The sequence below is a fragment of the Tauraco erythrolophus genome, chromosome 5 (assembly GCF_009769465.1).
Source record: "Tauraco erythrolophus isolate bTauEry1 chromosome 5, bTauEry1.pri, whole genome shotgun sequence".
Lineage (NCBI taxonomy): Eukaryota > Metazoa > Chordata > Aves > Musophagiformes > Musophagidae > Tauraco > Tauraco erythrolophus.
This window is the reverse complement of record NC_141469.1, coordinates 3,374,698-3,402,398: the sequence shown is the minus strand read 5'-3', so window position 1 is coordinate 3,402,398 and position 27,701 is coordinate 3,374,698. Positions and strand designations below refer to the sequence as shown.

The 27,701-nt window shown below is 51.4% G+C and overlaps 2 protein-coding genes across 4 annotated transcripts in view; one reads left to right on the top strand and one right to left on the bottom strand.

Moving 5' to 3' along the window:
* The window catches only part of ALPK1 (alpha kinase 1), a 28,537-nt gene extending 20,451 nt beyond the window's left edge, over nucleotides 1–8,086 (top strand). The window contains exons 7-14 of one of the 2 annotated variants that reach the window (XM_086611787.1): nucleotides 671–766; nucleotides 1,281–1,385; nucleotides 1,812–3,148; nucleotides 3,260–3,849; nucleotides 4,749–4,902; nucleotides 5,837–5,999; nucleotides 7,019–7,205; nucleotides 7,832–8,086. In XM_086611787.1, the coding sequence (XP_086467913.1) occupies nucleotides 671–766; nucleotides 1,281–1,385; nucleotides 1,812–3,148; nucleotides 3,260–3,849; nucleotides 4,749–4,902; nucleotides 5,837–5,999; nucleotides 7,019–7,205; nucleotides 7,832–8,028 (2,829 nt within the window). In that variant the 3' untranslated portion in view covers nucleotides 8,029–8,086. Of the gene's footprint in view, nucleotides 1–670; nucleotides 767–1,280; nucleotides 1,386–1,811; nucleotides 3,850–4,748; nucleotides 4,903–5,836; nucleotides 6,000–7,018; nucleotides 7,206–7,831 lie in introns of both variants that reach the window. The other variant, XM_086611786.1, reaches the window with a different exon arrangement.
* Nucleotides 8,087–20,349: 12,263 nt separating this feature from the next.
* NEUROG2 (neurogenin 2) lies at nucleotides 20,350–21,045 on the bottom strand. 2 transcript variants are annotated; one of them, XM_086612275.1, is made up of 2 exons: nucleotides 20,560–21,045; nucleotides 20,350–20,526 (listed from the first exon to the last, which is right to left on the bottom strand). In XM_086612275.1, the coding sequence occupies exons 1-2, from the start codon at nucleotides 21,043–21,045 to the stop codon at nucleotides 20,350–20,352; spliced, it is 663 nt and encodes a 220-aa protein (XP_086468401.1). The 2 variants fall into 2 exon arrangements, with proteins under 2 accessions (XP_086468401.1, XP_086468400.1); XM_086612274.1 differs by having other exon boundaries at nucleotides 20,350–21,045.
* Nucleotides 21,046–27,701: the final 6,656 nt, after the last annotated feature.

Below are 27,701 nucleotides of genomic sequence, written 5' to 3'. Positions count from 1 at the left end.
GAAGATGACATTATCAACACCGAGAACTCTTGACTTTTGTCCAACTCTGTGCATTTGATTTTTAAATGGTGCGATAAACTAGGGAAGTGTGTTAACACACATGCTTGTTTTCTTAGGCTATGTGTGATAAGTGTTTATTACTTCTGTCGTCTCTCTAGACATCTTCAACCTGGATTTTTTAGAAAGACTGGGATCAACTGGTGGGTTCCTAAACGTAATTTTTGGCTTTCTATAGTCTATTCTGGAAAACAGCGGTAAACCAGATTGAGTCTTTTTTTCAGATATGGTTAGCCAAGGGCTTAATGCAGCTTTTGGTGACAGCATAAGACTTGACTTTCAATGTCACCAACAGCACCTTGGGAAAAGGCAGTACTAAGGAAAACGCAACGTTGTTTAAGTTGAAACCTAGAGCTAGCGGTAGTTGGGATAGCTGCCACTCATGGAAACTCAAACGTATCCACCAGGCTGCACTTTATGGAAGTGGAAATGAATAAAACCCTACCAAGGCCATGTCGGTGAATTTCTTAGCAGTGCTTCTCTTTGGATCTTATTATTTGTTTGTTTTGGGTTCTTTACTAGTGTGTTCTGCACAGAATGTACTTTATTGTGAGCAGTAAAATTCAGAATACAAGGGGAAAAACACTATCATAATTTTCCGTTTCTCTTTCAGGGAATTGCTACTTCCTTGGGTATTCTGGCAGACATCTTAGCTTCCATGAATGAAAAGGATTATGTACGCTTTAAAACCAATGCTGAGATTGACCTGGTAAGACTTGGCTTGGTATTTGTGTGTATAGATTCTTCAGATGACTATACGTTTTTGTCCCAAATTGCTCCACGCTTTGTTCTTTCTCCAGTTCCTCTCCTGTGCTGAGAGCTGAAAAACTTCCATTGCTCCAGTTGTAAGAGTTCATTAGCACCTGGGTGGGAGGGTGCCTTGCTTCAGGAGAAAGAAAACATGAAGAGTATTTACAGAGCGTGTGTGTCTGTCTGCGTAACATAGAGAATGTTTATAGGGTCAAAAAGTGACATGTGAATGCTAAACCCGAGCAAAAAGGCTCCTGCAGCAACAGACCTGGCTGTTGTTGTTTAAGCTATGATGTCATGCTCTGCCAAGACTCAAAGGTCTCGAAGAGCTCAGGAGACCTGCAACATAGAAGAAAGAAATCCCAAGCTGCCTTGCTTCAGTCTAACAGGGTTGCTTACCAGGTAGATCCATCTCTTGGAAAAGAAAGCCTTTGAGGTGAGGTTTTCTCTCTTGTTTTTTTCTGTTTTGCTAGAGCCTTCTCCGAGAGTTCAGTCATCGCTTGTTGTCAGCTGCCGAGGCCTGCAAGCTAGCGGCAGCCTACAGCCAGTACACGCCGCTGTTTGTCCTCACAGCTGTGGTAAGTATTAGTCTTCATTCTGAAGGTGGTGTTTGTGAAAGAGAAGAGCCCGGGCTGTTAAATTTGGCTCTAATCCGGCTTGCAAACATTGCGTCATACTGGGTCTTCTGTCTGTGTTGTGGGTATGACGCTGTGCGTTGCTCTGAACTCCAGTCAGAAGCTAAGCAGATGGGCAGAAAGCAGTATCTGTTCACAGACTGAGGCTTTCAAGCTCGTCTGGGAATGCTGCTTCTCCCGTAACTGCAGCTATATTTCAAAGGAAAAAGAGCAAGATCGTTTCCTCCAGGAAACACAGCAGCAGGCAGTTAGAGCTGACGTTTGCTTCAAATGGTGTAAGGCAAAGAAACGTATTTTTTCCTCCCTTTATTGATCTCTGAGAGATGTTCTGGTTTTTAACTCCTTCATTCCTCTTTCATCCCCTCCCAGAACATCCGTGGGGTGTGTTTGCTGTCCTATAGTCACTCCAAGGACTGTCCCCCAGAAAAGAGAAAGTTCTACTTGTCCGAAGCCAAAGAATCCTTTGAGATGGGCCTCCTCACCAAGAACGGTCACAGTCCCGTCACCAGCAAGCAGGAGCTCCATAGTTTTATTAAAGCAGCTTTCTGCCTTGCAACCGTGCATCGATGGCTCTATGGAGAGAGCGAGAACCTCCGTGAGGTGAGTCGGCTATGTAGAGAAGCCATGGGAAAACTGGATTCGTACAGCACTTCATTTACAGAAGAGGAAGACAAAGAAGTGCTTTCCAAAGAGATCATGTCTCTGATAGCATCCGTGAAGAAGCGCCTGCAAGTGGAAAGCTTCCCTAATTCTGATGTCAGGTCTTATGTTCCAGACAGTTATAAAGGCACAGTGGGAAAACCTATCCTGCAACGGGAAGTCGACTTTGAGAAAATCCTTGCCATGCATTCTCAGCATCATCTGTCGGTGTGTGAAGTGTTTAAAAATACTTGCAGGATTCATAAAGCCACATCAGGAGAAACCCAAGTGGGAGCTTGTGTCACGACCTTGAGAACAGAAACCAAAACTGTAGACACTGTGTGTACTGCTGAAGAAACAACGTACCAGAGGAAAGGTGCTGCCGAAATGCCGAATTCACCAAGAGCAGGAAGTAGCTCAGAGAGACTCAGTGGCCAAAGAAACAAATACATTGGTTCTGATGCGATGAAAACTTCCTTCAGTGAAGAGACTGAGCCATTAGAAATAGGAATAAATGATGGAAAGAGTGTTTTTGACAGGCAGCAAAACATGAGTCAGACCAGCGCTTCGGAGAGCTCTTGGTGCAAGCTGTCCAAATCAAGTTACTCTTCCAGCTGGGAGGATCTCAACTGTCATAGCAGTAAAGAGGCTCCCGGGGAAGGGCAAAAGCAGGAAAAGGGCTCAGCAGTGGAACGGTGTTGCACAACGAAATGCGATGAAAATGTTCACGCTGCATACATGCAGTCATTACTTCCCAGAGCTTGGCCTCCATCTCCTCAAGAGCCTCTGCCTGGTTGTTGGGGATCTCCTCAGCCTTCCTTAGAGGCAGATATACCCCTAGTTGGGAGGCTAGTAGAGAAGATGTCTCTTTGTGGGGAAGAGCTGCGGGCCGGAAGAAACCATGTAAAGAGCCTTTTAGAAAAGAAAGCAGGGGAGGTGAACAACGCGGATCCTTCTCTCTCCACCGTTTACTCTGTTCCTACCAGGCCAGAAGAGGAGGAGGAGGAAGAGAAGTCTTCCTCCTGGGCGGAGCTGGGCTGCAGGACCAAGGACAGCAGCAGGGAGGGCGCTGGAGCCCCCGTGTCCCGCCCCCAGAGCCAGTTTGTGTGGGTCCACCCAGAAGGAGAAGCTGCAGATAGCACAGAGGATCCCTCGTTTGACGCATGTCCCCCCACAAACGGGTGTGCTTGCGTACTATCGGCGAGCGTCGAGCTGAAAATGGCCAACGACTCCCCTGTGCGTGACTGGCTGAGGGAATCTGTCGTGGTGGGAAACAGATCTCTCCAAGTGCCTGAAGTTGACACCCAAGCAGAAACGGTAGATGACACTGAATTTGATTTCATCAGTATTGGAGACGGTTATCCTACGGCATCTGTTCCAGAGCAGCAGTCAGCTCCCAGGGCACCAACGGCTTTGCCTTCGGGGGGAAAGACACTCAGACCTGAGTGCTTTGACTGTGCCACTACTGAAGAAGATGAAGAAAAGTCTCAGGACATGGTGAGCTGCAAGAGGCAATCCAGTTCATCTATGAGTTCGTGGTGCAAATTGACACAAATGCCCGAGAGTTCCCCTGAATGTCCATTTCTGAACCCAAGGGGAAGTGGTTTTATCTCCATGCCTGGGAGAACAAAGGAAGAAATCCTTGATGCACGATTTCTGAGGGACGATGATTACCTGCAGCTTCTGGCGGGGGTAGAACATGATTGGCTTGTCCAGAGACTGATGCCTACTGGAATTTTCAAGTCTAAGCAACTTCGTAAAGCATACTGTAAGTTTCCACACAGCGATGGGCGCTTTCACGCAGCAACAGGTAGTCCCACAGGAAACAGTCTTGGCTCGGGCTTTTTAACACAATGTTTTAGCCATCGTTTATTAGAACTTAATTTTTTGTTGGTTTGTGAGTTTTTGTGTAAGAGATTTAGCAATGGAAGAACGCTCCCGTGAACCATTTTCTCCTATTCCTTCTTAACCATTCATACATCTGTTCCAGCTCCATGGAAACGGGCTCCATCTCCATGCCCGCTCAGTCCCTCCTGCTTCAATTCCTTCATGCAAGAGGTGACTTTGGTTGCTCGAACTCCCTGTGCCAGTTCATCAAGCCCTTTGCATCCCATTACTTGAGTCACTGGTTTTGTCACCCATTTAGATTCCACATTTCATCCCTGCAAACTGTGTATTTAAGATAATCATTTTTAAGTTAATCATAAATAACTTAATATGAAGACACTTGATCAATATACTAAGAAATCATAGAATCACAGAACTGTTAGGGTTGGAAGGGACCTCAAAGATCATCTAGTTCCAACCCCCCTGCCATGGGCAGGGAAACCCTCCACTACACCAGGTTGCCCAAAGCCTCATCCAACCTGGCCTTTGCAGAAGCTGAGAGCAACACCACTACAGGCTGTCTCACTGAGCAGTAAAACCCACTTAGGGCTCATCCCATCTTGCATGTCTCAAGCCTGTTTCACAATTTTTTGTCCTTGATGTAAACTGTCCAACTCTGCACCTAGATACCTCTTAGCCCACATTTTATAGCACCGTGCTTTGGTTTCGGAGGAGCCTGAGTATCTTCTCCTGTGGGTGCTGGATGTTTCATCCCTCAGCACAGGCTTAGAGCAGTCCTGTGGAATTGTCCATCCTACTCTTGGTGTTTTCTTTTTGCAGCTGCTCTTCTTTTAAAATACTCGAAGAAATCAGGTCTCTGGACAGGCCAAGAAACGGCTGTATTCATTGGGGACTACTTGAACGTGGCCAAGGAAGGCAAACAGAGAAGTGCATTTTGGATACACTTCCTGCACCAAGAAGAAAGCCTGGGAAGGTATTGACCAAACCAGTTTCTGACATAAAATGTTCATCCATGCTACTTGTATGTAAATATCAATGAAAACTGTATGGTAAGATTAGTCTTAAACCTATGGTTGAGCTACTCCAGTGCCTTATTAGATGGTAGCTTTTATCAAGTGTTGTCAGAAGACAGTGAAAGTTTTTATTGGACAGCTACAGGAATCAGTCCAAGTGGGAGAAGATGATTTGGTTAGTCTGTTCCAGCCTAATTTACATTTGGTTAGGTTTTGACTGATTTTCTGTAGCAAGAATGTTTTATGGCTTTCCCATATCTCTTGGGCATTTTGGCAGTCTTTCCCATCACGCCATGCAGTGCTCTGCTTTTTAATTTCTGGGAAGAAAAAGTTACTTCACTGTTGTTTTCTAACAGCTGTGTTAGTGTTTGTTTGCTCATGACATCTCTTAGGCCTGACTTCACCTTGATCTGTGCTGGGATAATCTTATGAGAGTTTAAATGTTCCTTCTTTCTGCTCTGAAAGAAGGTTTAAAATCACCTATTTGCTTCGTAAAGGCTTCTGCATCAGGAGAGCTCTGCTAATTGCAGGTTTCGGATTGTTATTAGGAGTAGCTTGTGAATTACTAGGGGTTAAGAAGAGTATTTTAGGTACCTGTGTGTCAGGTCTCCCTTCAGAGTCAGGAAAAGTTGACTCAAAACGTTCTGGTGTTAACGAATCTCCCGTCCTAGGATTCAATAGATCAGTAGTACAGCATTTTACGCCCCTTGGAGCTGTAAAAGAAAAAAAACTACAACTTTAGTCACTGCCCTTTCAAACGCGTCACCGACAGCTGACTTTGTTTCTGAGCAGCCAAGCTCCGCTTCCTAGTGATGTCTCTGTATCACCAGTAGGGCTTCCCGAGCGCAGTCTGCTGCAAATCCGGCCACGCCAAACACTTCTCTGTTGGTTTAGGTATGTTGGGAAAGAATATAAAGTAGAAAAAGGACTGCTTCATCATCTCAGTGACGTGGAACGGCAAATGACTGCCCAGTACTACGTGACGGAGTTCAACAAAAGGCTGTATGAGCAAAAGGTCCCTACCCAAATCTTCTATATCCCATCTGCAGTACTCCTGGTAAGAACTGACTTTTCCCATCAATTCCTTTGTATTTCTTAAGAGTGTCTTAAGTCAATTTTGATGTTAAAATACCCGCAGTTAAGCTGCCTCTAGATGACACGCTGTCATTCATGTGATCTTGCCTGGTAGATGCGTTTACTCGTTTCAGGACAGAAGGCAGCTACCTGCAGAGCTGCAAGTTCGTGGGTGAACTGGCAGAAAAGATGCCATGTCCCCTCAGAAATCAGAAACTCCCTTGTAAATGGAGCCCAGGAAATTCAGCATCGTGCCTTTTCTGCATGGTGCCAACACCCAGCCTGGTTGTTAGAGGCAGGAGCTGTGTCTGGGTGACCTGGCACAGAGGTTAAAGTTAACATCCAGCCCCCAGCAGGAAAGTGAAAGTTTTCTGTCTTATTCTTACGCTTAACTTTTCATTTGACTTGTGTTTCAAATATGGAGAGCTACCCTCCACAGTAGAGCGTGGAGGTGTAGGATAGCCTGCGATGTGTGTTACTGTTTCTGTTAGCTGTTCTGGCACTAGATCTGGCTCTGTGCCCCTCACTAATAAGGCCTAATGAGAGTCTGGCATCAGTACTTACAACTTTATGAATGTAGAAATGACTGGAAGAAAAACCAAAACCCTCCCATGGGTTATTGACACACTGGAGAAGGACCGGGTGCAGGTTTACCCAAATCTTTTCAGCTTTCTAGCTTATTCTTTAGACATAGTCTCCTGGAAGAAGTTTCCAGGTTGCTGGACAAACTAGATATCCCGAGAATTTGTTGCTCACAGAGTTTGCCCTGTCAGGCTGACTTTATGTTGGATCTTGTACCACTGTCTGTGCTAGTTAAATGTGAGCTCCTCATCTAAACAGCCTGTGCTTAGAATGACCACTGGGTTAACGTGAAGACTCTTTCTATCCATCTCATGATGGATAGTTTCAGGAGGAAGAAAGCAGGACTTCAGTTGGAGGAGCTTTAGTGTCTTGGTTTTCACATCTGCGCTTGCGTGACTGTCACCAACACTCTCTTTCCAGATACTGGAGGACAGAACTATAAAAGGATGCGTGAGCGTGGAGCCCTACATCCTTGGGGAGTTTGTGAAGCTGTCCAATAATACAAAGGTGGTGAAGAACGAGTACAAAGCCACGGAGTACGGTCTGGCCTACGGCCATTTCTCCTATGAGTTCTCCAACGGAACAGACGTTGTTGTTGATCTGCAAGGTTTGTATCACAGAGAACTTTTCTTGCCTGTCCTTTCACTTTGACGTTGGAAAACAGACTGTACAAAGGATGAACTGTCTCTAACTGACGGAAGGCGAGGGAGGAAGGTGCAGGTCTGTCTTTGCCTTGAGCACTGCTCTTGTTCTGCCCTGCACCGCAGTGAGGGCACGTCAGCCGCGTGCTCCCGAGTGTGCCACAGCTTCGTGCCGTGGAGTGGTCTGCAACTCATTAGACTGAAGCCAGTCTGCAAGAATGTGTCTTGTAGAACCATCTAAAGCAGAATCACTAAAAGAAGCAGTGGGTTTTGTCACGCTTCTTCCTTCATAAAGTTGGCAAGCCTAAAAAAAGGTCCCCTCTTTAGCTAATGGAGAATTGAGCTCTTTGGTTATAAGTCAAGGACAAAATCTTTCAGCCTCAACCTTTAGCACACAGGTGTCTTCAGGATATTAATTTCATTAATTATTCATTATGTACCTCGTAGGGTTCTGCTTTTGCTGACATAGGTGCCAACTGGGAGTCACTGAAGTGACATGAACAGAGCGTGGGCTGTGCCAAGCAGACAGTCCGGAGTACGATAACACAAAGGCTGTGATGCTCGATACCAAGATGTGTCCTTTCTTCCGCAGGTTGGGTGACAGGTAACGGGAAAGGCCTCATCTACCTCACAGACCCCCAGATTCATTCTCTGAATACCAAAGATGTTTCACGTTCCAACTTCGGGAAGAAAGGAATTTATTACTTCTTCAATAATCAACACGTGGAGTGCAATGAAATCTGTCGCTGCCTTTCTTTAACGAGACCCTCGGTGGAGCTGCCAATGTAGGCTTTCACAAGACAGTCACGCAAAGAAGGACCCTGTGAGCTGGATGGTGTTTTATCCTACAGGCCTTCAGGAGCGTATCGTCTTTGTGGGATCAGAGCCACGGAGATGACACTCCTGAGAGTCGGGTCAGTCATGACCTGCATGAGTTTGGCGAGTTCTGGTCTTTGCATCCAGGCTGGTAATACCGTGTTAGCATTTTGTGTACCATCTCAACCTCGTGTTGTTTTAACTGTTTGTAAGAATTAACAGGAGAAGTTAAGAAGAGTAATGAAACAGCCTCCCAAAGGCAGACCACAGGACTCTGTCAACTCCTAATCCATTCAGACCCGTTAAGGGCAATAGGCACCATCCGCTCTTGGGAAACAGAATATGAGGTGGAGTGGGACAGAAGCAGTGAGTTGTATTTCAGCCATCTGTAGAATTTGCAGAAGCTTGTATAAATGCTTCAGGGATCAGATGGTAATGTTTTGGTCACTTCCAAAACAACCAGGTTTCGTTCAGAGGTGTATGTGTATATGCACGTATGTGGCCACACAACATGGAAACGGGTGGCAATCATGGTTTGAACTGTAACAGCCAAGCTGCTCTCCAAGGAAAAAATAGTCATCTTGAACCAAAAGGTGCTTTCCATGAATAAGTTAGGGCTGCTACACTTAACAAACTCTCAGAAGAATTTCCCAAGAGAAGAACAGTTCTCACTTAAGGATGGCACATCTCTTCTGCCTCTCAGGGAATGGTGAGCACCACATGTTTGGTGACCAATTCTGTAAGTAATTCCCACCAATAATCTCACTGGACACGAGTGTAGCCGCTTGTACAAAGGAGCGGTTCAGGGGTGAGTCCAGCATCTAATAAGCACAGAGTAAGCAGCCTCAGTGCCAGTTTTGGTTCTAGCTAGGGAGGAAAAGCATTCCCTTCCCTGTCATCCAGCCTCACAGAGCTGGAAGGTGGTCAGGAAGAAGCAGTCCCCTTCTCAGCCCAGTCCCGGACAGAGGCAGACAGGAGGAGACGTGCAACTTGCTGCCAGTAGTGAGGACGATGCGTCCGATGGGTTGTGCCTCAGAGCTTCCAACCAACTGCTTTTCCAGCACATGGTACGAAATACATTTATGGAAGTAAAACAGATGTGCAGTAATATGTAAGTGATCTATTTACCCACTGCCCTCACCAGCAGCCCACACAGAGCCCCTGATCCTCCCACCCCACTCGTCCACTGATGTGGACTGACATGATGGGGGGTTTTCTTGACAGCTCTGTGCTGGGAACACACTTGACTATCACACATGCAAACAGCTGCAACTTAGTCCTTCAACGTTTTAGCAGTATTTTTGGTCGTGTTTGAGGTTGTTATCAAGCATACTCAGAGAGCCCCTGAGTTTTAAGACCAGGACTCCACTGCCCTTGGCGTGGATGCTGGCTGCGTGCTTCAGTAGTGCCTGCTTGGGTTAAAGGCAGCTGCAGCCTTTTACTTTTTACGCAACAATCTTTTAGTGACGTTTGTTTTGGTGTTGTGTTTTGATTTTTAAACTAAAGCTTGCAATTCACTCATGTGACCTCCTTCGCCACCTACAGCAATTCACATACTGATAACCACGCACTGGCCTCCAAGAGACCTGACAGATAAACTTACTCTGTCACAGTAAATTTCAGAAGCATGTGGAGGGAAGCAATTCCCCCCCAACTTTGTGAATTCTGGCTGAACAGGTGAAATCTTTTTTTTTTTTTTTTTCCCCCACACACAGGCTGGTTAGCTGAAAAGAGTTAAACCTGCTGGCGTGGTCAGATAATGTATCAATACACTGCAGAGAAAACAGCCATAAAAAAAGGGGAATGGGAGCTCCTCACAGAAAATGCTGTGCCCCTTCAATGCTGAATTCAGCCAACTGGAGTGTCTGGTTGAAATAATAATGAAAACCCCGCAAAAACTATTGGCAGTATGACCCAAATTCAGACTATGATGATGGAAGAAGCATTTTCAGAGCAAGTATGCTGACTAAGGCATTTTGTCTTAAAAAACTCAGCTGTCCATTTTACATCTGCTGTGGACAGGCTTTTAACTGGTGAATAACCTGTGTGGGCTTACAGGAAGAGGCTTGTTTCAGCCTCTGTAAGAGGATGCATTGCAGGTTTTGATTAAAAGCAGAGGGCACATCTTTGCATCTACAGATGGCAGCTGATTTTCTGTTCCACAGGAGAAAGAAAGGGATCTTAGATCCTTCCAGCACCTCTTTCCTGGTGTTACTAGCGTAGTTCAGCAGGCAGAAAAACTACTTCTGGAGAAGTTGAAGCAACAGTTACACGAATTCCCCTTAACAATGCCACATAAAACTGGAATAATGCACAGTACTGGAGCTCAAGTTTGTTTTGGCTGGAGAGGCAGTAACAAACTATGACGAGACGTAGATTTTACTCTTCCAAGACCATGCCAGCACCTCCAGAATACGCGTGTGTGCGCACGGATGTGCAGGTGCACTCCCATGTGTATTATAGGATTCTGCAACTGAAAAATGGTAGATTTTTCAGCTTTCCCACTCCATCAGTAGTTAAAAGCTGCCTTCGTTTCAAATTCTTCTCTTCTCCTCCAAAGCCCTGATATCCCACTGCCCTCGAGCTCAAAGGCTGGGGTTGTTTCTTTGGGGAGATTTTCCTGACGAGAAAGGCAACGCGGCATCAAACTTTCCTCCAAAAGATGGCTCCCCAACAGAGTTAGCTTTAACAAAACCATCCGCTTTTGTTTCTGCAGCCAGCAGAGATTTTTAGGCTTTTGTTCCCACTTTTTAGCAATGCTATTGTTTTCTAGGTGATGTTTGTGCCGAGTTGTTTGGAAAGATGCCCTATCACCACGCTGCCTGATTAGAACTAGGTGTAAAGAGGGAGAAGCAAGAGAAGAAAAAAAAAAATTAAATCTCTTTATTATGGTGCATAAACCTTCAGTGTTGGGGAGCTGGGCAGCTGCGCGGGGAGAAAAAATGCATTCAAAAATATAATGCTAGTGTGAATAATCCTTTCTCGAATGCTGCTCGCAGACTGCTTCAGCTTTGTCAGGTGAACTTGAACTGGGCCATCAGATTTGCTGCCGTTCCCATTGCACACTGTCTGTCACCCCCGGGGCATTCACCATCTTGACTGTTGTTAAAAGCGAGCAAACAATCCATCATTGAGCCCGGGAGTCACTCGCTCATAGAAAAGTGAAATCGGCATGTGATGGTACACTCGGCCCCAGTGTTTGGCAGATTAAAGTGAGACATGAAAACTCACGTGTTACTGGGAAGATTAAGCCCGTTATCTTGTTCCACAGCCAATAAAGGACGGCCTTGTCTGCAGCAGGAGGGAAACGCTGGCTTTAACCAAGCTGCGCGTCCGTGGCGTCGTGCTCCGGCAAAAGAGCGCGCCGAGCTCTGGAGAGGAAACAAAGCTAGTTAGGGAGATCTCGGGAATTAATAGGCAGCAGAGATGCTGTGTTAAAGCCCCTCGGCCGAGGCTTTCCTTTCTCTACAGAGACAATTAAAAGCCAAACAAAACCTCCCGGACAATCTCTGCGGAACAAAGTATCCTAATGCGCTGCCAGCAGCCGGCCCTGCCGCGTCTGCCGGAATAGCACGTGCGCTTTTGAGACCGCTGGAAAGCCATGCCTTTTCCAGCTTGTGCCTCTCGTGCAAAGAAAGAAAAAAGTCTTTAGGTATGCTCCAGAAAGAATCCATTTGTGGGAAATATTGATGTTTTGATTTCTTCCTAATATTTGCACTTTGCAGCTGATTGCTTTTGTTTGTAACACACGTTTCACTGTTGCAGCCTTTGCTGTTGCAGTAGTTACGGCTCCTCCCAGTTAAAAGTTACTGTCAAGTATCAGCTGGTCCAGTTCCCTGTTAAAACAGACATGGTTGTATTTAAGCCTGTAGCTTCTACTGGTCTTAGTCTTCACAGGCTTGGGTACAAGTTCAAAGGTATTGGTCGTTCCCAGTTGACTTCATCTTTGTCTTCATCCAGGGCTCAGATCCTGGAAATCCTGCATTCATGTGCTCTAGGGCCTGAAGAACTTGGACACGTATGTGGCCCGAAACCCACAGAACTTCAATTATTGGTTCATCTTTGTGGTATAAATAAATGATTATTGGGGGAAATAAATAGTTGACTAAGACTGATGATAGAGCATTTGATATTTTGGCTGGGAATTTCATCTTAGAGCTACTGCCCAAAAAAATTGCTGTTCTACTTGCTCTGATTTCAGAAGACAGTCACTTGAACCAATCTAGATTTCGGGAATACTTTTTTTTTTTCCAGAAATTCAGTGGTTTATATTAAGTAATGTGCTACCAAGGGTGCCTTTTGGGCTTTATAACACGCTCCACAGTCCAGTGCAAGAGCTCAGTATGACCATTACAAGCCGGTCACTCTGTGGTCTCTACAAAATGACTGAAACTGTGTCGTGCTGCTGCAGTGAAATATTATCAGTAATTGGAGGGACATAAAGTCTGAAGAAATGTTTCCTTCTCTCGGCTAAAGCAGCCAACTCAAGGACTTGAGTTTACACCCTGTGTAAGGCCGTGACACGCTTTCCCATCCTTCAAGGAAGATGTTTGGTTAAAGAGGGATTTTTCCCCACTTAACCTTTCTGTGGGTATCCCAGTGAAAGGCGGTGGTCTTGTTCTGTGTGTGTCAGGTACTCATGCATAAAAATTAGTAAATTGGATGTCAAGAGGGAACAATGTGATGCAACCACAGCCTGTTAACCACAAGCAGAATGATTTTCTTACTCTCTTGCTGGTACTTCATGTCACTACAAAGCATGTTGGGGAACTCCTCTTACAGAATACGTGCTGTCAAAGGGAGGCCCACGGTTATTCGGACAACATGAGGCTGAGCCAAATTTGCGAGGCAGCCCCTGCATGTGGGGCAGCACGTCCCTGCTGCTGTCAACCCAGCAGGAGCTGCCCCAAGAGCCCAGCTGCTGGATTTAGCCATCAGTCTTTTACCTGAAAGAGCTATTTGTCAGTTCGGAGGGGAAAGGCTCACGCGAACAAGCTCAGGAAGGCAGCCTGAGCTGCCACATCTCTTCTGCTTGGGTGCTGACACTGAACGCAGCAGCACCAGCCTTCTTGGTGAGCTCATTCTCACTGTATGGCTTGGTAGCAGGGGTGAGGTTGCTCTTCCAGGAGTTTTCTAGCCTGTCCTGCCCCCAAGGCTGGCAGAGCCATAGGGGATTCCTGCTGATGCAGGGGCAGCTCCCGAGGGAGGGGAAACCAGGCATGCATGGCTGTATCTCTAGGCATCGCGTGTGTTTTGGGAAAAGCATCCTATTTACAGGTGGTTGGACTGACTGTTGTTACCGCCGTTCCCTTGAAATAACCAGAACAGGGATATTTGCAGCGAAGTATTGACCAAGAACTGCTGCTGTCCCCTGTCCCCTCACCAGCACCCGGATACCTTCCCCGGCCTGGCATCGAAGCCAGCAGTCTGGGGACAGCTCCACGGCGGCAGTGTGCTGCTCTCACCCCTCTCCCGGGAATGGCATGCGCCACCCTCCTTTTTTCCCACTTGGATGAAATCCTCTCCCACGTCCCTCTTGCAGATGGGGCTGTCGGCCCCAGATAGAACTTAATCTCATTCTTTAACCAGAAAAACATCTCTGCCAAGCTGTTTTTAAGATGAAGCGTATCTCTCGGCAAAAGTTACGCAGTTACTGATAACTGGGGTGTTGCTCCATATTGCTGAACGTCTCCACTCAACACAGCATGTGCCGCAGCACCGTGGAGGGGGGCACGGGTCCCGTAGCAGCTTCCCTTCCCCATCAAGGGGGTGCCAGGCCAGCGCAGGCAGCACCCAAGGGTGCTCGGCTAGTCTGGCCCATGAAGAGCAGGGTAACCCCGGCTGGCAGCAGGTGCTTTTCCTGCAGCGGTAACAGCCAAGGGAAGCCCAAACTGCCGTGCCGGCAGCCAGGGCCGCCGTCCCCTCTGATCGGGCCATCACGTTAATAGAGGTTGATTTGCAAACGGCGTCGTGTCCCCCCCCGCCCCTTCCCCAGTACCCCCCCTTTGCCTGACTCCCGCTTTTCTGCTCAATGGCACAGATGCTGCTTTGTGCTGCCCAGGACCAAGCAGCTATTAGCAGCAAATCCAGCGAGGGAAATTAATGAAGGCGACTACTAATAAAAGACAGCTCAGGACAGCCATACCAACTTGCTCCAAGCGGTAATTAACTTTTTTTTACAACTCATGAAGGTAAATATGCCATCAGCGTTGGTCCAGTCTCTCTTCTTTTTAATAAAAGAAGGGGGAGGGGACGGCTGCATGTCACAGCACCCCCGGCACCATCCGTGTTCCCTCCCGGCTGCTGCAAAGCGCCGAGCGACTCTCCGTCGCAGGCACGCGCTCTCGTTCAGCGGGCGGAAGAAATGGTGGGTTTTTTTTCCAATCAGTTTTTAAAGGCTTTCTTTCAAATCCTAGTGTTGGAAGATCACCACCTCTGTTGAATCAGAAATCTGAAGTCGCAGAGAGGAGGAGGAGGTTGCCGGAAGTTTGCTGGACATGCACAGATGTTGCGGCATCGTAGGCTGAAGGCAGGATATGTCCTCAAGTTGAAGGTATCAGTTATTTAATCAGAGCAAAAGAGACTGTCTTAGACTTTGAGACGCAAGATTTGGCCCCGTAGGAAGAAAGCAGCCTACGCAAGGTGAAAAAAAATTACTCCTATCAGGATTTCCATTTGTGGAAGTGGAGTGCAGCACTGCCATGACTGTATAAGAGATGGGTGCTTGAGATTTTTTTTGCCTATATGGTACGAGAATCGGGCCTGCACAGGCCAAATCCATACATAATAAAGGGGAGCTCTTGTGAAGTCCAAGCCCTTATAGGATTTAGTGTGTAGGATCACCATCCCAAGGGATAAATTGTGAAACCGCCCCCCATCCCTTCACCTCTCCAGGCAGCGAGCAGTTTGGGGGGGCCAGTGAGTTACAAGGGCTTTGCCCTTCTAAAATAAAGTGACACCCCGATTTCTACTGCAAAGCTGGGAGTCTGAGCACTCCTATTGCCTAGGAGGGCTGGGAACTGGGATCTGGTTCTGGTCCTTTCCCAAATCACATTTACCAGGCTCCCGTGGCAGCCGAGCACCTCGGCGCTGGGTTTGGGACTGTGTAAGATTCGGACACGCTGCTGCCAGCGGAGCCGGGAACACCGGCATCGCCTGCCCATGTGCTGCGCTTTTGGCAAGGCCAGGCTCGCTCCCACCCCCTTGACCCTTCCTGGGCCCCCCCACCTACACCCACCAGTGCCGTGCCCCTCTCTGCCACCCCCTAACTCGAGTTGTTTCTCCTGCCACCCATGTCCTGCGGTGCCTGGAGGACACGCATCGTGCCTTGTCCTGTGAGATCATCACAGGACAAAACCAGACATCCCCTGGCCACCTGCAGCCCCCCAGGCAGGACGGCTGGCATGCCCCTCCCTGGGGGGCTTCTGGCCCCCCCGGGACCTCCCCTTACCCCATGGCCAGAGCAGCAGCTGCCACTCGTGGCTGATGCCCCCGGGGTGCCCGTCTTTCTCCCCAGTGTGTAGCCCTGCTGCCAGCTCCCCAAGCCCCCGGGTACCAAAATCTCCTGCTCTTCTCCTGCATCAGTTGGGGCTCTGTGGATGTGGGACCTGCAGGTGGTAAAAACAAATCGGGGGGCAAGTGGGGGCAATGGGACCCTCAGAGGCTGCAGAAGCACAGTGGTGGTGGGAGCTGAGCTGGTGGGTGATGGACTTTGCTCTCAAATACTTCTTAAACATCATAAAAATGAAAAGCTCATTTTTTTTTTGAGAGAGATCAGCTTCAAAGCTCTTGGTGTCTTTAACGGTATTAAATCATTTCAGGGGGAAGAGACGAGGAAATTCTCATCTGGGGAGTATGAGCCTGAAATTCCGAGGACTAGCGAATGAAACCAGTGAAAGGCTGAATCCCTGAGGAGAAAGTAGTGAAATGTAAAAAAAACCCACTCCAACCCACGGGGAAAGCCGGAGCCTGAGACGAGGCTGTGGGAAAGTGTTCCCGGCGAACCATCCCCAGCCTGAAATGCTGAGAGAGGACAGAGGCAGAGCGCTTCCAGGCCGGAGATCGTCGGCGAAACGCCTGTCCCAGGACTGAAGGTACCAACACAAAGGTCGCGTGGCATCGTGCTTTTCGTCTGCAGAGAAACATAAGCCCTTTCCTGTAGAAAAATACGGTTTACAGATAATTTCGGGGTGGGCTCTCATTACGTTTCTCGAAGTTGCATACGCATTTTCTTAGGGAAATAAGAAAAGATCTGACTTTTTAATATCCCAAATGATGGATCCTTTCAATGAAAACGTTAGGTGATTCCTATGTACCCAGTGTTAAAAAAACAGCCAGCGTGGGCTTAATTACTTAATACCCCACGCGTTTCAATCACAAAGCCATGGGAGAGCACCGCAGGATGCTCCATAGCAGGTGAACCCTCCTCTAGTTGTTTCACGAAGTAGCCCTGTGACAATAAAATCATTTAATCCATAAAACCTGCGGCACGGCGGGCCCTGAACCTCAGCCCGAACAAGGCTTTAGGAAACTGGATTTTTTTTAACTAGACCCTTCTCGCTGAGCCTAAACGCCTTCGGATTTACCTAGAAAGCTGCCTAAGTTGAATTCACGCTTCTTCCAGGTCTTCTATCTTCCTTTTGAGTCTCGTTGGGTACTCAAGGGCTCAGCAGTGAGGTGCCCGAGCCCAAAAAGCTGCCTCTCTGCCTTGGCTCGTGGGTGTTCGCCTAGGAGGGAGGGAGAAAGCTGCCCCCAAAATTCGCCGGCCAGATGAGGGCTGTGTCGGGAACGCTCGCTTTAATTACGGCGATACGTCGGGAGATTTATGTCCGACATGAAAGCGAGCGAGCACGAGCCCTTGGGGTGCGGCTGCTGTTGCACCGGCACTGGGGTTTGGCTTCTTGTCACTATTCTTATGCCAAGGAGGGCTGTAAACACCCTCGGGGGGCATAGGGCAGCCCCTCCAGCTCCGACGGCATGGAGAAGCTTTTATGCCAAAATACAATACACAGAAGGATCATAAACACAGGTTATTATGGCAAGGTGCTGCCATGGAAACCACCCCCAGGTTTTCCACTTCATCCGAAGACGCACTTCTTTTCCATCCTGCATCCCCTGGTCCGCTTCCAGGTTTGCCGTAATCGTCTCCGGAGCCGCGGGCTGATTTCCTGATGCTCTAAGGAACTGCAGCTCCACTCGGGGCCAGGACATCCCATCACCTCCAAAAATCAGTCTTCTGAGAGAAAGGAAGGAAATAAAAGAAAAAAAGGAACGAGAGAAATAAACTTTTGAATTTGGAAGGAAGAAAGAGGGAAGTAAACTCTTTTGGCCACATGCAGAAGAAAAATCAGGATGTAGGGGAATGGGTTGGGTAACAAATCCAGCCTCTCTGGCTCATCCTTTGCCAGTGCTGCCCTGCCTTCCTCTCCCCATCTTCCCTCACTCAGGCCCGTCTCCTTTGAGGGCATCTCCAGCCATGCTGCCAGCCCTGTCTGGGAACCAGGGAAGGTTTGGCTTGCGTGGCTCACACCCCAAACCCCAAAGAAAAGCCCTCTTCCAACCTCCCCTTCCATCCTCTGTGTGCTTTTTCCCACGGTGGTTCCAGTGGTCATAGCCCCAGCGGGACGGAGGATGCTCCTGCTAACGAGATCTGTACCTGGGATGGAAGGAATCTACCTCCAGGACGATGAACCTTGCAAGAAGCAGTGTCCCTCCTCGAAGGACTGTTGGAGGAAGCATCCCGGTGCTGAGCCACCCGAGACGTCCCTCCCGCTCCTCCACGGCTCACCATCGAGAGAGCAGGAGCTCATTCCATCCATCCCGGCCTTTTGGAGAGCCGAAGGCACCTACTCCAGTGCTTTTGAAAAGCGGGAAAGAAACTGAGAAGGACAATGAGACCCGACCAGAAAAGACGGAGAGGGCGAGCGAAGCGCTAGCCGCCTTTTTTGGCATTCCTGGAGTTTAATCATTAAAAGGGGTCGTTAAAAAGAGAGCGAGAGTGAAAAACCCGCTCCCGACGGCCGCCCCACACACTGCCAGTGGATTGAAAGGCTCCGGCTTGTTTTGTTCCTCCTGGCCCGTGGCAGATTTGGAGGGGGGGGGACACACAGCTTCATCGTGCTGGCCACATCAAAGCAGTGATTATGCAAATGCGGCCACTTTTTTTTTTTTTTTTTTTTTTTTAAGGAATTATTTATCACACAATAACCCCCCTGCCAGGGGGGGAAACAATAGATCAGGCTCGATAGCGCTGCTCGCCCGAGGCTGTGGGCCCGGGGGGGCGAACCCCCGCACGTTTTATTGGCCTAACCTAATTTCACTAATTCTCTTTTCACACATTTTGTTGAGGTTTTTTGTGGGTTTTTTTTTCCTCTTCCCCCCCCCTCCACCCCTTTTGGGGATGTTGCTCCAAGGGCCGGGTTTCACGCTCTCAGGATCCGGAGGGCACCGGGCAGGATTCACGCGCTGCGTGTTTTATTTAATTAATACATTCAGGCCTCTCTGCTGGTTTTTAATGATTTCCAGGTGTTTGTACCCAGAAGTCACAAAGTGCTCCCGGGTGGACAGGGGTGATGATTGAGGGGCCTCAGTGGCCTCCAGCATCCCCCGCTCCATGGTGACATCCCTGGCCGTGTGCCCTTGGTACCCGTGCTGCGCACCGGCCCCTGGGACAGCCGAGGGGTGCTCTGAGCCATCGACCCGAACTCCCGGGACTTGTCTGTCACCTGGATTTCATCCGTCCCTCAGAGAGACAGAGAAAGGAAATTCTTCATCTTTAAACCCACACGGGTTTTTTTTTCTCAGTAACTTTTATTTCCTACGGCCTTCACTGCCATATCCAGGAGCCACCGCCCTGAGGAAGCGTCGTTTATCCGTCCCTCCGTCACGCGTTCACTGCGCAGCGTCTCCTGTATGGAGAAGCAAAAGTAAACCATGAGTAAACTTCCACCAAAATTACATATATACACCCACGCTGTGCTCAGAGCTGTTTTCCTGCGCGACGTCATCAGCCGCACGAGGAACCCCAGCGCAGAAACGAAACGCCGCGGAGAGAGGCGGAGGCCGGATTGCACGCACGTTTCTGAGGCTTTTCCTGGCTGGAAAAACAGGAGACTTATCTTGCTTTGGATCCACTTCTCCCCAAGCAGCTTTCCACCCAAAGAGTGCTTCCCCCCCAACCCCACCCTGGGGCTAAGATGACATCCCTGAGAGTTTAGTCTTGTTCTTATTCTGCAAGGAAAACAAAAAAAAAGGGGGATTTTACTCTTTTAGGACGCAAAAGGCAATTTTCAGAATAAAACCACCTATCGGCCGGCCAGAGCCTGCCCCGGCTCAGGTGTCTCTGAACACACCAAGAAGAAGCTGGTGCCCACGGAGCCGGCGTTTGTCACCCCGAGGCCGGAGGAGCTTCCATCAGATCCCTGTTTCACCAGGACAGGCACCAGCCTCCCAGTCCCGCTATTCCCAGCAAACGGCGCGTAAACCAGAAAAAGCAGCAAGGCAGAAGTTACGAAAATTAGAGCTTTTTATTTATATTTTATCACGAGAACAATCCCTTTGCTCTTCGGCTGTAAATACTAGAATAAACTCTGTAAATTATACAAAAAAATACATCTTTTCCATGAAATCTGTCTTTATAATAAATAAATGTGAACACGTGTGTGGCTGATCGCTGTAATGTTCCGTGTCTGTTTAGGTTTTCACTCTGTTGATTTATTTTTAATCTCCTGAAAGAAGGGGGGAGTTCCTCGTCCCCTAAAGGTCGAAATAAATAATGCATGAGGGGGTCCTCCCTCCCCGTTTCCCTCCCCCTCCCTTTTCCTCGACATTTTTTCCTTTTGATAGAGAGTTCAGCCTAAATTTCCACGCTTGCATTCAGCCCTCACAAAGCCTACAAATTATACAATGACTTCTAACCTGGACCTCGAACAAAACAATTAACTTTTTTTTTTTTTTTTTTTTTTGCTTTCTTCCCCCCTCCCCTCCCTATAAATCATAAGGGACAGATGGCAAAAGGGGGAGCGGGGCAGGGAGAAAGGAGCGGGAGTGGGGGGACACACAGAACACAAAAGCCCCGGTGACAGATCTGGGAAACTGGACAAAGTGCAACATCGGAGAGAGGAAAAAAAAAAAAAAAAAAAAAAGAAAAAAAAAAAGAGAGAAAGTTTGGTTTGGCAGGTGACATTCCCACAGCCCGGCCCTGGGAAGCGGGCAGATGCCGCCGGGCTCCCCCCATCATACACCCCCCCACACACACTCCGGGGGCGGGGGGAGCCCCGGGACCGCCGGGCCGGGTTAGAGGCACCGGCGGGGCTGAGGCGGCGGCGGCGCGGGGAAGCGGCCCGGCGGGAGCGGCCAGTGCTCGGGGTCCGAGGCGGGGCTGGCGGGGGATAAAGTGCAGGCGTAGGGAGAGGCGGAGGGCGCGGGGCTGGCGGTGCCGCCGCTCCAGGAGGAGGGGGGCGAGGGGCTGCCCTCGCCGGTGCCGCCGCCGCCTCCCGCCGCCACCGCGTCGGCCCCGAGCCGCGCCGCCCCGGCCAGGCGCAGGGTCTCGGTGAGCGCCCAGATGTAGTTGTGCGCGAAGCGCAGCGTCTCGATCTTGGTGAGCTTGGCGTCCTCGGGGAAGGTGGGCAGCACGTCGCGGAGCGCGTCCAGCGCCGCGTTCAGGTTGTGCATCCGGTTGCGTTCCCGGTTGTTGGCTTTCAGCCGCCGGCTCCGTTTGATGCGCTGCGCCGTCTCCGCCGTCCGAGCCGGTCGCGGAGCGCCGCGGGACCGGCCCGGTCGCCGCTTCCCCTCCAGCCGCCTTAACCCTCGGGCGCCCGGTGCCTCGACGGGTCGCGCCGGCGAGGCGGCGGGCAGCTCCTCCTCCTCTTCTTCCTCCTCCTCTTCCTCGGCGCTGGACGGCAGCGAGGGCGAGGGGGCGGGCGAGACCAGCCCCAGCAGCAGCAGCTCGTCGTCGGCCGGCGGCGCCAGACCCTCCGCCTTCACCAGCATCCTGCGGGGCGGCGGGACGGGAACCGCACCGGACGGGACGGGACGGGACGCGACGATCGCGCTCCCCTCGCCTCCCGGCCGGGCCGGGGCGCCGGTTGAACGGTTCAGCGGTTTGACGGGGCGGCCGGGCGAGGGGGGCGGGGGTGGGAATGAAGAAGGGGGGAAAGCGCGGGGGGTGAGGACGGGGCGGGGGTGGGGGGGGGGTGTGGGGCGGGCACGGTGCTGGCACGCGCCCCGGGGCGGCGGCGGCAGCGGCGGAGCGGCCCGGGGCCCGGCGGCTGCGTGTCTGGCACACGACCCTCCTTAACACCCCTTATATACCCCGCGGGGAACAATCAAACCTACCCCCGGGGCCCCCGCCGCCCCGCCCGCGCCTCCCGCTTCTCTTTTCAGGGCGCCGCCGCCGACCCCCCCCCCTCCCCCCATTATCCCCCCCCGCCATTATCCCCCCCCCCCGGGGCCGGGGCCGCGCCATTGGTGCCTCGCGCTCGGCTGGAGCGTGCCGCTAATTTATTAATGAATGGGGAGTGGGGAGGGGGGTCGGGGGGGGGGGGGGGGGGTCGCGAGGCGCAGCTGGCCAATCAGGGCGCCCCGCGCGCCACGCGCGCCGGAGCCGGCTCCCTTTCAGCCGCTCATTAAGGGGCTGCGGCGGCGGCGGCGACACCCCCCCAACCCCCCCAACCCCCCCCCCAAACCCCGTCCAGTCCCGTCCCGTCCCGGGGAGCATCCCCTTGGCTCCCCCCGGCGTGTTCCCGACTTTTTTTTTTAAGTTTGCGGGGGGGTGATTCCAGGGAAATAACGTGTTCTGCGGGGCGCACCTCTGGCGTGCGGGGGAAGGCGGAGGTGGGTGCTGGAGGGGGGCACCGGGGGGGACTCGTTGGTTATGGCGTGCAATTAAGGCACGATTGGGGCGGAGGAGGAGGGGAAGCGGCGATCCCGGGCCCCCCCGCCCGGAGGCAGCGTGCCCCGGGGATGCGTCTGCTGGCCAAGGCCGGGTGGGCAAGCCTTGGCAAGCCAGCCTTGCCTTTTCCCCGCCGTTTTCAAGGAGGTTTTGCAAGGAACAGAGCAGACCCGAGGTGGGAAAAAGCCCCCTCAGCTCTGCCACCCGCGTTTTGGCGGTCAGAAAAGTGGCAGTCCCGGCGCGTGCGTTGCGGTCCTCGCTCGGTGCCGTCAAATGCAGCTCTTGGATGCAACGTAGGCTCAAGAAGACTTGTAAAAAAACCCCAAAAAACACCAACAACTTGTCAATCCACCAGGAAAACCTTCACCCCCTCTCCGCTTCTCTTCCAGACCACCCTGGGAAGGACCAGGACGCCCCGGTGAATAGCCAGGCCTGGCGACGTGCCCCCGGGGTCAGCAGGCTCGCTCCGCCTGATGGAAGGAATGACGGTGAGGACCTACAAAATGAAAACCGTAACGTGGTGTCCGTTCCCGGCTGGAAACTGTCGCCGAGCTGTTTTGGAAAGGGTCAAGCTTTGAAACGGAATTTTATTTGCAACGGGTGGAGAAAAAAACGATGACAAAATAGGGGAAAGAGGTGAAATCTCGGCAAACGTCTCACCGAGCACGCCGCAAACGCGCCCGCAGTTCAATCCCTCGCGCCTGCTGCCCGCTGAGTTGGTGGCCTCTGTCTTGCTCCCTGCCGGAGCGATCGCGGCCGGGTGTACTGGAGCGTTGGCTTTCGCGGTCCGGCTCCGCGTCCTCCCGTCCTGCCGTTCCGCAGCCGCGGGCCGTGTCTGGATATGGCCTCCTCTCGGATCAGCGACTGCCCCGCTCGTTATGATTTAGCCTGTCTATTAGAAAATCTCTGTGACTCTCGAGAGAGATCGTAATGCTCCCGTTTGGAAAATGGGAAATCCGTAGGTCCCCTTGGCGTCCCGGTAGAACAACGCAAAGGGACCTTCTTTCTTTTCCAGCACCTTAAAGCGTGGAGCAGTCACTTGTGAAGGGGCGAGCACATCCCTCTGCCCGGGCTCCGTTCACGGAGATTTTTGTCCCTGCAAAGCGATGGAGAGGTCAGGCGGAGGTGGTAGAGCCGGGGGGGGAAGGCGGCTGCCATGCTGGGAGGGCAGCAGGAGGGCACGAGTCCAGCTTTAGCCAGACCCGGGGCACGTAACCTCTCAGGGTGCCTTTTGGCAAGGCAGTGGTTTTCTCCGCGGGGTTGAGCACGAAGTGACCGAGGACGATTCGGCTACCGAGTCCTCGCGACCTTCCCAGCGTGGCAAGTCCAAGGGGCACTTGTGTGGCCCGCGGCCGGCCCGGACAGAGGCTGAGAGCCGTGGGGCCGAGATCGGCGGGGGCGAGGGAGAGCTGCCCGTGCTGCTGCCCACCGCCTGAACTGTCCTCCAAGGGTCAAACTGTTCAACTTCAGCCCCTTTGCCAGACTCAATCCTACTTTACGGGAACAAAAGCCCAAAGTAGGCGACGATCAAGAAATGGGAGCACAATGATTTAAGCTTATCACACAGCCCAGAAATAAAGAGACGCTGAGCTTGTGTGCGGGAGAGAGGGAGACCTTCAGAAAGGCTTTGTTTGCTGTAAGAAGATTGAACTCTGAGGCGACCCAATAGCCCTAAAAGTTTAGGGTCTGTGTTGCTGAGAGACCTTTGGATACAGCCCATCCACACGCCGACCTCACAAGTTGAGAGCCAGCGTTTGACGGCGTGCCGGCCCCAGGTGAACGGGGGTGTGACCTCCCCCCCGGGGAACGGGGGACACACACAAACTGGCAGGGATAGGATGGCCTGACCTGACCCCTCCCAGCTCTGCCTCCCTCACACCCGCCGGGCCCTTGTGGGTCTCTTCAGGGTTTAGGGGGGGGCCAGGGCTGCCCATATCAGGGCACCCCCTACACCCTGAATCCTGGGGTGCCCAGCCCTACAGCAGCACCCGCAAACCCCGTGAGTGCGACGATTCTGCTTTTAAAACTGGGGGTCACAATACGTCCCCTCCCAGCGGTGTACTGGGATGCTCTGGGGAGGGGAGAAATCGGGGGCTGCTGCGGACCCCCCCGTCCCCCATCCAGGACCTTGCCAAACCCCTCGTGCGTGCTGCAGCAAAAAGTGCTGCAGGGAGACGAGCCCCCCCCGACTCCCAAGCCGCACTAGCAAGTTTTGGGGTTCGTTTTGGGATCAAGGCGGGGAAGGGTCCCCCCCTCAGAGCGCTGCCTCGGCATCCTTCCGTGGCCCCCCCACCCCCGGCAGACGAGCCCCTCGTCGGGGGCCGATTGTTCGCAGCAGATTTGCATGGCAGGTGCAGGCCTGCGGAGCGATTTTGCCGTCCCGAGCCCTGCCTGGCTCCCCCCACCCGCCCCCCCAAGAGGGTTTGCCTCCCTCCCCACTTGTGAAAAAAGGCCGCCGGTGCCTTCCTTTCCCATGAAGAAGAGAAGAAGCTTGAGGATCGCGTGAACACGCTTCAGTTTTCTTATTCTTTTCTATAGACGTGGGGAAAAGAACAGCCGATTGTGTGAAAAACCCGGTGCCTGCAAAAAGGGACATTGGCCGCGCAGGCGAAGGTGCGCGAGGGAGAGCACTAATCGCTGAACCAGGAGACAAATACGATTACCAGCTCCGAGCCTTGAGTCAGAAAGTCTCATAGACTTTAAGATGTTAATCCCCGACATAATCCTTCCTTTGGCGTGTAGGAATAGTGCAGCCACAAGAGTTGTTTTGTTATTTATATTGGCGTTTAATAAAACTCAGCCAGCGGTGAATGGGCTGCCCACTCTCCAATGGTAATTAATTCCCTATTTCAGTGACCCAATTGTGCTGGGATAGAGCGGTGGGACAGTCCCACTGCCCCAACCCGCCTTTGTGCAGCTACACGGCTCTCGTGCTTCAACAGCTATGGAAACTCATTCTTTTGATGTCATTCAATGAGTTTTCCTTGGGCATCTTCTAAACTTCAAGGACCCTTTTCTTTCTCGGACGCCTGAAAAGCAGGACTAGCTTGACCACCTCTGTAGAATTTAATGATTTGGTGAAAGGGCCTTTTTTTGGGGGGTTTGTGTAAGGAAAGAGAGAAAGAAAATTTGGCAGGCTGCTATCAAACAAGGGGCTATCCAAACTCGAGCGCGCCGCACTCATTCAGCTCCTAATTTATACAGGTCTTAAAAGCCACTCTTCCTTACTCAAAATACTCCGGGGCTTCTCTCAGCCAAGGCATTTCTCGAAGGGATTTGCTGGAAAGCAGATACTTGCTTTCGCATGTGCCCCAAACTCCAGAAAGCCAAAAGGAATCGTGTTTTCAGAAGGCGTTTCCATCCACCGACGGAAAAAATAACAAGATCCTCGGCATCGGTTGCGTTGGTGTGAAAAAGCGTGAGAAGAGGCTGCAGGAGGAGTGGTGAAGAACATGTAATAACCTTGAAAAGCCGCCCTGGTACGGGCAGCCTCTTCTATGTCTTTATACACGCTTCCAAAAAAAAATTAAAAAAAAAAAATTAAAAACCATCCAAAAAAAAAAACCCCTTCGCGAGTCACAAACAATTCGGGATTCAACTAAGACAACACAGAGTGAACCATATGGCCGGGGTGGCTCGAGTTGGCTGCATTTTCCCCCAGACAAAGAAGGGATTGAGAGTTGAAGGAAAGGAGAAAAAAACCAACTTTCCGGCTGATGAAGCTGTTGTCTGGAGGCAATGATCCCAAATCTCAAGGCTTTATTCCAGGCTCCGACTGAGACGTGATATGTCATATGATTAGCATCTTTCATATTTACAAGAGTAGTAGGGGCTGCCAGTCTGCAGAGAAAGGGCAGAGAAAGAAGGGGCATATGCTGAAATGGATTTAGCATTTGAAAGAGAGAAAAGAGAGCGGATAAATACACTTAAACGAGGATTTAGTTTTACTCCCGTCGAGTTCTAATGGCTTGTTGATTGAGATTTTAGGGAGCTGCAACAGAGGTGTCAGCAGTAATTTAAAGGCGCTATTCAACCCGCCGCTGCTCCGTCTTTTTTTTTTTTTTTTTTTTTTTGGCCCCTTCTCGCCTCTCTCCGCGACCGAGCGCCCGTCGTTCTCTAGAGCCGGGACCGGTCCTCGGGCAGAAAACCGCGGGGCCCGGTGCCGGGCTCCCGGTGCCAGGCTTCTGGGGTCTCGCCCGGTGCCGCGTCCCGCCCGGTGCCCGGCTCCTGGAGCCCCGCCCGTCCGGGGCTCCCGCCCGGTGCCCCGCTCGCGGCTCCCGGGGACCCGCCCGGTGCCCGGATCCCTCCGCGGGCTCTGTCTCGCGGGCGGGCGGCGCCACCTGGCGGCGGCGGCGGCGGGGGGGGGGGGGGGGGGGGGGTGGGTGTGCTGTGTGTGACCCGCGCAGCCCTTCCCGCGCTCGGCGAGTCACCGGGGGGCGTTAGAACGGACCGTTCCCGGTGCGTGTCCCCGGGGACACCCTCGGCCGGGGCGGCTCGCTCGGAGCCGCGTGGAAACCGTCCGTGAGCGTTGCCCGGGATGGGGCGCGCGCACCGCCCCCCCCCGCTCTGGGCGCGCTGTGGCGGCGCCTGCCCTCCCCTCGGCGGGACGCCGCTGTGGTAAATCCCGCGCTGAGGGCGGCGGGGGGGCGGCGGAGCCGTGAGCTTTGTGGGGAGCGGCGAAATGGCGCCGGTTCAGGGCTGGGAGAACGGCCCGGCCGTAAACTACGTGTTGGTTTGTTTATTTTCCGAAGGTAGGCACGTGCGAATCCTTAGGAAACACCTACCGGCTCGGATCGGCCATATCCCATACGTTAGAAGAAACAATTATGACACTCCACAAGGGGATATGGACGTTGTCCCTCAGCGGGACCATGTCCCCCTCCTAGTGAGGCAGCAGGAGCCCTCCCCGAGGGCTGCCCCAGCGCCACGGCACTGACCCTCACCTCCTGACATTCCTACCTAAGATTCCTGGTCCCATCCCTTGGCTGATCCACTCTTGTGTAGCAAGAACCTCAATTAGCTTCCTAAAAATAAGCGTTCCCTCTTTCCTCCTTCTCCTCCCTCCTTACGTTGCCCTGGGCTAGCCAGTCTCAGAGCCAGCTGGCTTACTGGCAGCGGTCTGGAGTTCGGTGTTTCCCACAATTCTGATTTTTTTCCAGGGACAACTGCATCCCTGAACGCGACACGTGATTTGTTTCAAAGATGCATTAAAGGAAAACTGAAGATTACGTGGAACAACTTCAGTGGTGTCGGGATGCCTGCTCCACCGCAGGTTCTCCGGAGTGCCTCCGAGTCTTCTCCGGAAGAAGTTTAACAGCGTGGCAGCATCTAGACATTTTATGACGCCTGCACTTAGCCTACTCTCCTTCGGTAACCGCTGGTACACCTGCTGCCTACGGACAAACTTCTGCCATGATCAAGATGATGAACTTTTTTTCTTGTCGCAGAGTTTCTGACGCAACAACGCTCTATTTCCAAACCAAAATCATTCAGCTTTTTTATTGCTGCGCAACACAGGTGAGTGATCTTACCCTCAAACCTGTTAAAAAAATCTAGATACAGGTCAATCTACTGTAATTTTGTTTTGTTTGTATCCAAAGACTTCAAGACCAAGGACGAGTAATTATTCTTTGAAGAAATTAAGCAGGTTTATTTATCCTTTCAGTTGTTTTGGCCATGTTCCTTCTTAGGTGTCATCAATTTGTAAAAGATGACAGAACTGTGCTGAGATACGGTCTTATGTGTGTATCTCATC